The sequence below is a fragment of the Lacerta agilis genome, chromosome 2 (assembly GCF_009819535.1).
Source record: "Lacerta agilis isolate rLacAgi1 chromosome 2, rLacAgi1.pri, whole genome shotgun sequence".
NCBI classification, from domain to species: domain Eukaryota; kingdom Metazoa; phylum Chordata; class Lepidosauria; order Squamata; family Lacertidae; genus Lacerta; species Lacerta agilis.
Genome location: NC_046313.1, coordinates 120,285,485 through 120,296,932, shown reverse-complemented (window position 1 = coordinate 120,296,932; position 11,448 = coordinate 120,285,485). Strand labels below are relative to the sequence as shown.

General features: G+C 46.8%; 1 protein-coding gene across 1 annotated transcript in view; it reads right to left on the bottom strand.

The window, feature by feature from the left end:
- Nucleotides 1–1,313: 1,313 nt before the first annotated feature.
- LOC117042265 (zinc finger protein 420-like) overlaps nt 1,314–11,448 on the bottom strand; it is a gene marked incomplete at its 3' end in the record, with an annotated part of 78,257 nt that continues 68,122 nt past the window's right edge. The window contains exon 4 of the mRNA XM_033141796.1: nt 1,314–2,764. Within this exon, the coding sequence (XP_032997687.1) occupies nt 1,314–2,764 (1,451 nt within the window). The remainder of the gene's footprint in view (nt 2,765–11,448) is intronic.

Sequence of the window (11,448 nt, the reverse complement as noted above, 5' to 3'; positions counted from 1 at the left end):
AAAACAAATATTATCCATACAAAAATTAAAATGTCTAAAACATCCGGAGAAGCGTGACACTTAGACCTACAACGAAAAGTAGATTATACATTTATAATCGTATCAACACAGTCAATTTTAGCCTTACGGCGCTTAAAGGCCAGAAGAAGAAATTTGGCCACCACGAAGGTTGTTGTTCCAGTAAACTTGTTCAGCAAAAACAAAACATGTCTTTCTCTGTCTACTGAGCTAAGTTGGCAAAGGAGTGGAGCTGTAAGTTTTTGTCTAAGGTCTGCATAAAATGGACAGATCATTATACTCATCTATACCGTTTCTCCTGTGTCCTTTTGGGGACAGCGTTCTACACACACTGGCGTCCCTCTCCGTCCCCCCACCCCCGATCATTGCTTTCAGATGCTCCGTAAGGGCCCCTTCTTCCCTGTGCCCCAACTCCCACCACCAAACACCAAACCCAGCTAACTCTCAGTCCATCCTCATTCAGAAGCAGCACTCCAGTCTCACACACTCCCCTTCTCTATCTAACAGTACACTAGATATCATATTATGCTTACTATTATGAAATGTTACCTTCGTTACTTTAAATACATGTCTAGACAATGTTACCTACAAACAACGAAAGCTCACATACGCTGCATGCATTTAAGATTCATTTCCTGTTACTGATGTGAAGGAAAGTGTCAACTCAGAGAGAAACAGGTTCTACACTCTAAAAAGTGTTCCATAATAACCAAAGCAGATTCCAGCCTCCTTCTATTTAAACCTTTTCTCTACTTTAATTGATGGCCTGTAGAGAATCCACTCTTACAGCTCTTACCCCTCAGAGTCTTTTCATGGTTTGTAAGACTTCCACTACAATTAAGCCTCTGTCCACTTCCCTAGCACTTACAAGGTTTCTCTCTGGTGTGAGTCTGTTGATGTCTTCTAAGGTGTGGACTCTGACTGAAGCTCTTTCCACACTCCATGCATTTAAATGGTTGCTCTCCGGTATGAGTCCGTTGATGAATTCTAAGGTCTCCACTTATAGTGAAGCTCTTTCCACACTCCATGCATTTAAATGGTTTCTCCCCTGTGTGAGTCTGTTGATGAATTCTAAGGTCTTCACTTATAGTGAAGCTCTATCCACACTACATACATTTAAATGGTTTCTCCCCGGTGTGAGTCCGTTGATGAATTCTAAGGTGTCCACTATCAGTGAAGCTATTTCCACAGTCCATGCATTTAAATGGTTTCTCCCCGGTGTGAGTCAGTTGATGAATTCTAAGGTTTCCACTTTTAGTGAAGCTATTTCCACACTCCATACATTTAAATGGTTTCTCCCCCGTGTGAGTCCGTTGATGAATTCTAAGACTTCCACTTTTAGTGAAGCTCTTTCCACACTCCATGCATTTGAATGGTTTCTCCCCGGTGTGAGTCCGTTGATGAATTCTAAGACTTCCGCTCTCAGTGAAGCTATTTCCACACTCCATGCATTTGAATGGTTTCTCCCCGGTGTGAATCCGTTGATGAATTCTAAGGTGTCCACTGTGACTGTAGCTCTTTCCACACTCCATACATTTAAATGGTTTCTCCCCGGTGTGAGTCCGTTGATGAATTCTAAGGCTTCCACTTTTAGTGAAGCTATTTCCACACTCCATGCATTTAAATGGTTTCTCCCCGGTGTGAGTCCGTTGATGAATTCTAAGACTTCCGCTCTCAGTGAAGCTCTTTCCACACTCCATGCATTTGAATGGTTTCTCCCCGGTGTGAGTCCGTTGATGAATTCTAAGGCTTCCACTTTTAGTGAAGCTATTTCCACACTCCATGCATTTAAATGGTTTCTCTCCGGTGTGAGTCCGTTGATGAATTCTAAGGTGTCCACTATCAGTGAAGCTATTTCCACAGTCCATGCATTTAAATGGTTTCTCCCCGGTGTGAGTCCGTTGATGAATTCTAAGGTTTCCACTTTTAGTGAAGCTATTTCCACACTCCATACATTTAAATGGTTTCTCCCCCGTGTGAGTCCGTTGATGAATTCTAAGTTGCCCACTATCAGTGAAGCTATTTCCACAGTCCATGCATTTAAATGGTTTCTCTCCGGTGTGAGTCCGTTGATGAATTCTAAGGTGTCCATTTTGACTGAAGCTTTTCCCACACTCCATACATTTAAATGGTTTCTCCCCTGTGTGAGTCCGTTGATGAATTCTAAGACTTCCACTTTTAGTGAAGCTCTTTCCACACTCCATGCATTTGAATGGTTTCTCCCCGGTGTGAGTCCATTGATGAATTCTAAGACTTCCGCTCTCAGTGAAGCTATTTCCACACTCCGTGCATTTGAATGGTTTCTCCCCGGTGTGAGTCCGTTGATGAATGCTAAGGCTTCCACTTTTAGTGAAGCTATTTCCACATTCCATGCATTTAAATGGTTTCTCTCCGGTGTGAGTCCGTTGATGAATTCTAAGTTGCCCACTATCAGTGAAGCTATTTCCACAGTCCATGCATTTAAATGGTTTCTCTCCGGTGTGAGTCCGTTGATGAATTCTAAGGTGTCCATTTTGACTGAAGCTTTTCCCACACTCCATACATTTAAATGGTTTCTCCCCTGTGTGAGTCCGTTGATGAATTCTAAGGCTTCCACTTTTAGTGAAGCTATTTCCACACTCCATGCATTTAAATGGTTTCTCCCCCGTGTGAGTCCGTTGATGAATTCTAAGACTTCCGCTCTCAGTGAAGCTCTTTCCACACTCCATGCATTGAAATGGTTTCTCACCTGTGTGAGTCCGTTGATGTTTTCTTATTGTTCCACTGTCAGGGAAGCTTTTTCCACACTCCATACTTTCAAACTGTTTATCCTCTCTCTTTTCACACTCATGTATTTAAATGGTTTCTTCGTTCTTCCCATTAGACATGGCCCACCAGAAGGAATCCTTTTTGTTTTCTAGGAGGAGAAGAAAGGAATATTACGCACATCAATCAGCACCTCCTCATATTTTAACATCGCATACATTCTCTCCTGTCCTCCATGTTTGAATTTTTTAGCAAAGGCACATGAAATAATGTTGAATAATGGTAATGCATCATCAGCCTTTCATAACCCTTAATTATCGTTAATGAAACAGCATTATCTCAGAATACGGTTGAACTGTGGGATTTACTTTTTATAAAAGAGGTTTCTCCTAGGAAGGGGAGCTGCTCTACGTCCCTGAACCTGCCCATTATTCATCAGGGTCCTACGTTCACCATGAAGTTCTTCATCCGATGCACTATAATTCTTCAGCCTTTGGACCACATTTCATCCCCTTCAACCTCTACATCTTTATTAACCACCTGCACATTTCCTTTTGCCTCAGAACGTCCGTACTGACCATTTTTGGAGACCCATATATAAGTATTGTGGTCAGTTGAAGGAGTGCTCACCCCTTTGCCAAAGCAAAGTTGCCGGAGGGAGGGAGGGACGAAGATGGGGAGGACCATGCCGGGATCGCCTGCCCCACTGACTTCCGGAGGCTGCTGTCTTGTGTCTAGGACTCTGGCAATGGGACAGCACCTTCCACTGGATGAGAGGATAGAGGGTTAAACCAGGGCTGGCCAAATGGCACTCAGCTCAGTCCCCTCATTGCCCCTCTCTGCACCTGCAGCCTCAGTCTCCCTCACGGTGGAGCAGGCCCTGAGAACAGCCTTCTCTCTGCCCCGAAATACAGGAAACAGGACAAAGAAGGCCTAGGAGTGTCACTGTGGAACATAACACCAACAAGAACAACAAGAACAACAACAACAAAAATAGGTTTGAAGTCACTTTGGGTTCCACTGGGCAAGAGAAAGAGACTAACAGTTTGATTGATTGGTTAAATAAATAAATAAATAAATAAAAATAACAATTGTAGTAATAATTACACAGGCTGGGGGGGAAGGGAACCCACCTATTTCCATAACAATCTTCCCAATTCCTTAAATCCCACAGATTTAAGAGATCTGATATAGTGGCAATAATGGTGGAATGGAGAGGAGTTGGGCAGGAACCCTTTCGATGCTTCTCCACAGAAACACAGGCATGTGGGTGAGACTGTAGTTGCCTCCAAGGGCGGAAATAATGGAGTGGGCTCCCTCCCTTTCCTCTTTCCCCCCAATGGTTGGACTCCCTATAACAGCCCCCAGCATCCGATGCAGCAGCTGATCTGGGACTTCTGGCAGGGCAAGGACTGAGGTTCAAGGGAGGAGAGGGTGGCTGGATCGGGCCTCCTGTTCAGGGATCTCTCCCTGGTCCACTTGAAGTCAAGGCAGGCAGCCCCTAAGTCTCTCCCTCTTTCTCCAAGATGGCTTCCCATTCCCTCCCTCCCTCCCTCCGCCCCCCAACTCCCTCTGCCCTCCACCCCTGTCTCCCCTTTGCCCCCCTGGCCGGCTCACCCTTCCTGCCAAATCTCTCCCCATGGCGCCCCCCTCTCCCTCCGGAGGGGCCTCCCCAGGTGAGCAGGGAGGGGGGAGAGGAGGGAGATGGGGGGGTCTCTATCCAGCTCCTCTAGCCTCCTTTAACCCTTCCATGGACTCCCTCTCTCTATACAAAAGGGACCCAGGAGCACCTCAGGGATTCCTGCCAGGGGGAACCCAGAACTCGCAGAGGGGCGCGGTAGTGGGGCCTGGGTTCAAGTCCATCCCTTCCACAGAAAGAAGGGGAGGGGGCAGGGAAGCACTCCCCTACTTTCCTTTCATTCCCCCCCCCCCTGAAATCCTGCCCTCCCTTCCCAGCTGCCCTGTATGGAGATTCAGGGGAAAGAAAAGCGCATCATTCTCTCCCCCCCCCCAATATATAGACATATTTTGTACCTCTTTGTCCTCCTCCTCCTCCTCCTCCTCCTCTGCAGTCCTGCTCCTCTTCCGGGAATGTGGATGGAGGCCCCTCCCCCTCCAACCCCCCCTTCCTGCCTCTCTAGGAAGCGGAGCTCACTGACCCACTCACCCCCCTCCCTCCTCCTCCCAAAAAGTCCTTTGGGCCACGAAGGTTACCTTCCCCCCTTCCCCTCTTCCAATCCTTTGCTGGAGTTACAGGGATTTTGAGCATGACTGGGGAGGGGGGGGCTGCCCCTCCATTCACACACACACGTGTCTCCTCCAAGCACCCCATAACCTCGTTCTGTCCAGGGAGGAAATGGCTCCCAAGGGGGCAGCCCAGATCCCTGGAGCGGGAGCCCCATCTCTGGCACCCTGACACCCGAGGGCCAGATCAAGGCCAAAGGGGGTGAGAAACAGGGCCATGGATGGGTGTGAGGTGGGGGTCGAGGGAAGGGTGGGGGCAAGCCCGGATGCCCAGGGGGCTGCAGCACCCAGACCCTCCCCACGGGTGACGCAGGCATGACGTCATTGCAGGTGCTGCGGGTATCTTTGAAAAAGTCTTCTGTATCTGAAGGCACACAAAAGCTTAGACCAAGAAGAACAAACTTAGTTGGTCCCTAAGGTGCTACTGGACATGTTTTTATATTTCTATATATACAGTATATATTTCGACTGCATCAGAGCAACACGGCTACCTACCTGGATTTGTAAAACTGATTAAAGTGGGGGCCATCCTGCAGGGTCTCCATCCTCATTTTCGGAAGAGAAGAGGCCTGGAGAGGAGGAGGAGGAAGAGGGGCCACTGAATTGGGAGGTTTGGGGAGGGAGAAAAGAGGGTGCTTCTCCTCCCCTCCCATCTACAAATGGGGCAGATGGGGGGGCTGGGGAGTGAGAGGAAGGTAGAGAAAGGAGGGCTCCCCTCCCCACTCCTTCTGGGGATCAGAAGAGTGGGAGAAGGGCTGATGGGGGGGGGACTCCTCCCAATGTTTGCCTTGCAATATCCTCTTTGAAGCTGCCTGAGAGGAGCCAGAGAAGAGGGCTCCCACCCCTCCGCCTCTTTTGCCCTCGCCTTTGCTGCTGCCTCTCCTTTCCCCTCTGCCAGGACTCCTGGCATCCTTCCTCCCCCTTCGTCCTTAGAATCATAGAATCTTAGAGTTGGAAGAGACCCCAAGGGCCATCCAGTCCAACCCCCTGCCAAGCAGGAAACACCATCAAAGCATGCCTGACAGATGGCTGTCAAGCCTCCGCTTAAAGACCTCCAAAGAAGGAGACTCCACCACACTCCTTGGCAGCAAATTCCACTGCCAAACAGCTCTCACTGTCAGGAAGTTCTTCCTAATGTTTAGGTGGAATCTTCTTTCTTGTAGTTTGAATCCATTGCCCCGTGTCCGCTTCTCTGGAGCAGCAGAAAACAACCTTTCTCCCTCCTCTATAGGACATCCTTTTATATATTTGAACATGGCTATCAGATCACCCCTTAACCTTCTCTTCTCCAGGCTAAACATACCCAGCTCCCTAAGCCGTTCCTCATAAGGCATCGTTTCCAGGCCTTTGACCATTTTGGTTGCCCTCTTCTGGACACGTTCCAGCTTATCAGTATCCTTCTTGAACTGTGGTGCCCAGAACTGGACACAGTATTCCAGGTGAGGTCTGACCAGAGTGGAATACAGTGGTACTATTACTTCCTTGATCTAGATGCTATACTCCTATTGATGCAGCCCAGAATTGCATTGGCTTTTTTAGCTGCTGCATCACAAGTTTATGGTCTACCAAGACTCCTAGATCCTTTTCACATGTACTGCTCTCAAGCCAGGTGTCACCCATCCTGTATTTGTGTCTTTCATTTTTTTTGCCCAAGTGTAGTACTTTACATTTCTCCCTGTTAAAATTCATCTTGTTTGCTTTGGCCCAGTTCTCTAATCTGTTAAGGTCATTTTGAAGTGTGATCCTGTCCTCTGGGGTATTAGCCACCCCTCCTAATTTGGTGTCATCTGCAAACTTGATCAGGATACCCTCAAGCCCATCATCCAAGTCATTGATGAAGATGTTGAATAAGACTGGGCCCAAGACAGAACCCTGTGGCACCCCACTAGTCACTTCTCTCCAGGATGAAGAGGAGCCATTAATGAGTACCCTTTGGGTTCGGTCAGTCAGCCAGTTACAAATCCACTGAATGGTAGCATTGTCTAGTCCGCATTTTACCAGCTTCTTTACGAGAATATCATGGGGCACCTTGTCAAAGGCCTTGCTGAAATCAAGATAGGCTACATCCACAGCATTCCCTTCATCTACCAGGCTTGTAATTCTGTCAAAAAATGAGATCAGATTGGTCTGACATGACTTATTTTTCAGAAACCCATGCTGACTTTTAGTGATCACAGCGTTCCTTTCTAGGTGCTCACAGACCGTTTGCTTAATGATCTGCTCTAGAATCTTTCCTGGTATTGATGTCAGGCTGACTGGGCGGTAATTGTTTGGGTCTTCTCTTTCCCCCTTTTTGAAAATAGGGACAACATCTGCCCTCCTCCAGTCTGCCGGTACTTCCCCATTTCTCCAGGAATTCTCAAAGATTACTGCCAGTGGTTCTGAAATCACCTCTGCTAGTTCTTTTAATACTCTTGGATGTAGTTCATCTGGCCCTGGAGACTTGAATACATCTAAACTAGCCAAGTATTCTTGTATTACCTCCTTACTTATTCTGGGCTGTGTTTCCCCTGCTGAATCATCTGCCCCATATTCTTCAGGTTGGGCATTGTTTTCTTTTTTTGAGAAGACTGAGGCAAAGAAGGCATTGAGGGGTTCTGCCCTTTCTCTGTCTCCTGTTCGCATTTCACCATCTTCTCCTCTAAGTGACCCCACTGTTTCATTGTTCTTCCTTTTGCTACGGACATACCCATAAAAGCCCTTTTTATTGCTTTTAACCTCTCTAGCAAGCCTGAGTTCATTCTGTGCTTTAGCTTTTCTGACTTTGTCTCTACACTTGCTGGCTATTTGTTTGAATTCCTCTCTGGTGACTTCCCCCTTTTTCCATTTTTGTACATATCCCTTTTAAATCTTAAATCAGTTAAAAGTTCTTTAGATAGCCACCCTGGCTTCTTTAGGCACCTTCCATGTTTTCGTCTCATTGGTACTGCTTGAAGTTGTGCTTTTAATATCTCCCTTTTAACAAACTCCCATCCATCATGAACTCCCTTCCCTTTTAGTATTAATATTAATATTAATTAATATTAATATTTATTATTTGTACCCCGCCCATCTGGCTGGATTTCCCCAGCCACTCTGGGCGGCTTCCAACAGAAACCAAATACAAAAATACTGACCATGGGATCACTCCCAGCATTTCCCTAAATTTTCTGAAGTCAGCTTTCTTAAAGTCTAGAATTTGAGTCTTAGTATGCTTGGTTGCTCCTTTCCGCTGTATAATAAACTCCAGAAGAGCATGATCACTCCCACCTAATGATCCTGCCACTTCTACCCCACTTACCAAGTCATCACTATTGGTTAAGACCAGATCTAAAATGGCTGTTCCTCTTGTTGCTTCTCCCACTTTCTGGTGTTACGGAAATTACTGGGCAGAGGCTGCTCAGCTCCCGGTCCTACGGAGGAAGCCCGTGGTTCGCTGCGGAGGTAATGGAGACCAGCCGGAGATTGGAGCAAAAGCAAAGGAGTTTATTGCACAACAAGGTTCAGGAGGATCCGAACCCCGAACAAAGGGTGTCACGGACTTTTAAAAGTTCCCGCGATAGCCCATAATACATAGCGAAATACATCACAGAAACGTCAGAGATGGGGAGGGGAGAGAGGAGGTTCTAGTGAGATTTACATGCAGGTAAACAAGTTTTACATATCAGGAAGGATGGCAGGAACCGGTGAATGGATTTAGGGTGGGTGCAATATACATTGAAAGTTTCCACTGGGGAAGAACAATAGAAAACTCCTAGGAGGATGTCTGCTGCCATGGCAACTGATCGGAGGGTACTTGTGCGGATTACTGGGAGTGGTGCATTTCCTCTTGCACCTGGAGGAGTACGTGATCTGCTGCTTAAGGGATCATGGAAGTCACTGAGTTGAGAGTCCAAAAATTATACAGTATCGAAATAATATACTTCTGATGGTCGGAGGATGGCGGGAACCGAGGGGATGGAAAGTCCATCTCCTGAGGAGAAGATAGACACCCGAACTGAGCAGATTGGACACTGCGTTCAGGAGTTGTGGATTTTTACAATAATAAACATTTTGAGCTGTCAAAACGGGCCACCCAGAGTCTAAATTGTCCATTTGTTACATTGTTGCAAGTTATAATTAATAGCTTCCCAAACTAGATACATTTTAGTTTCAGTTCCATTGTTCTCGCAGCAGGGAGCCTGTCAATACCCACTTAGCGTGCAGTCAAGCGTGAAGGTGTTGAGTACATCACAGTAGCTGAGCTGAACGTTCCATTTTGCAGGCTGAGCTGAATGCATGCTCCTGATTGGTGGGTTTGCCGTTCATTGAGAAAATGGAGCGTGTACGGAGCGCTGTTGACAGGAGCGCTTCTCGGAGGCTTTTCGGGGCGCAGATGGGGGCTTTGGGGAAACCCTTTATCGCGAGGGTTTATGTGGGTGCTTGTGTGACTAGTGTGAAGGGAAAATGGCAGGGAGGAAAGGGAAAGGGATGCCCCGCTCATCGTCGGGTTTTTAGCGAGTGAGTTTAAGAGTCCCGCACTCGCTACCAGGGAGGCATAGCGGTGGGGGAAGGTGACGGCCGGTAATTTTCCTTATCACTGGACAATGAAATTGTCTGCAAGGCCAGTGAGGAATCTGTTCGACCTTGTGCTCTTGGCTGAGTTTGACATCCAACAAATATCAGGATAGTTGAAATCCCCCATTACTACTATCTCACTTCCTTTTGAATGCTTGGCCATCAGTTCCAGGAAGGCATCATCTGTGTCCTCAGTTTGGCTTGGCGATCTGTAGTAAACTCCCACAATGAGATCACTGTTATTTTTCTCTCCCTTAATTTTGACCCAGATACTCTCAGTTTGGCTTTGAAGTTTTAAATCCTGGATCTCTTCACAGGTATACACATCCCTGACATATAATGCCACTCCTCCTCCTTTCCTGTTTGGTCTATTTCTCTGAAATAGATTGTATCCCTCTATTACTACATTCCAATCATGAGACTCATCCCACCATGTTTCAGTGATGCCTATTATGTCATATTTAGTTTGGTGTACCAAGAGCTCAAGTTCATCTTGTTTATTTCCTTGTTGCCCCGTTGTCCCGCTTCTTGGTAACCCTCCTCTCCATCCTCTTCCTCCCCTCTCTCGGCAGCGGCCTACAATGAATCGGCAAAGCCTGCATGACTCATGCAGCCTTTCACCCAATATGCTTGTGTAAAGCTGTTGGTCGTGGTTGGAGAAGTTTTAGTTTTGTAATAAAAGCAGCATTCTGCAAAGTACTCCTTCTTCACCGTTTCTATTGCATCTGCAGAAAACAGCAGCAGGAGACTCTTCCAGGTGGTTTGCAATCTATCAGAACCACCTTCATCATCGGGGCCTGGTAGGTACCCCAAGATCTCCTGCAATGCTTTTGCAAAGTTTTTTTGCACATAAAATTGCTCAGATTCGGAAAGAGGTGGATTCCACCGTGGGAGCAGGAGCAGGGCGGGAGAGTGCTAGAACCCTGTCTAGTCATGTTTCATGGGATTAATTCCAATCAGTTACCTCCAAGGATGTGGACAGGCTGGGCACCTGCTGAAAGAAGCAGTCATTAAACCGCTTCTTAAAAAACCATCTTTAGACCCGGCCAATATGGCCAACTATCGCCCAGTCTCAAATCTACCATTATTGGGCAAAGTGATTGTGCGGGTGGTTGCTGAACAACTCCAAGGAGGACGTGGACCATTTGGATCGCTTCCAATCGGGGTTCAGGCCTCATCCTGGGACTGAAACTGCCTTGGTCGCAGTATACAGAACTGTGCTACCTCAAGGTGGATGTTTAACCACACACCTCCAGACTTTGAGCATGTTATTCCTCCAATTGCAAAGGAGAGGTAAAAGTTTTCCAGACCTGGATCAAGTCTATATCCTGCTAACCAGTCTCCCACCAAGTTTTAATATTGTGATAGCCTCTATTGAAAGGATGAGACAAGAAGATTTATCGATGGCGTATGTAACAAATCTACAGAAGGAAGCTGAAAAGCGCGTGGAAAAGCTGAGTGAGAAGGCCAACCAGGGGAGTTCCAGTCGCATTGCCAGCCAAAGACCCAGATTCTCAGGAAGAGATGGGACCAAAGAATGCTCCACGGATCATGCCATGTTGGCGAACAAATGTTTTCGGTATAACAAGTTTGGACACATGAAGAAAGATTGCCATGTGAAAATCCCTCCAAGAGCGAGTGGTTCACGTGAGACAGGAAAGCGGATGCATTTCGTCTCAGCTGTTGCAAGAAAAGGACATTTTTCCACACAGCTACATTTTGGACTCTGGTTCTGCCAGAATCATAATGAACAGTCCCGACTGTTTTACAACACTCAGAAAATTACCAAAAGGCAAGGACAGCACTTGTCTTCCTGATGGATGGCACTGTCCAATTTCAGGTATAGGTAGGGTATATCTACCATGTCTAGATACAGAATTGAGTGATGTGTTGTTTGTTGAAAAG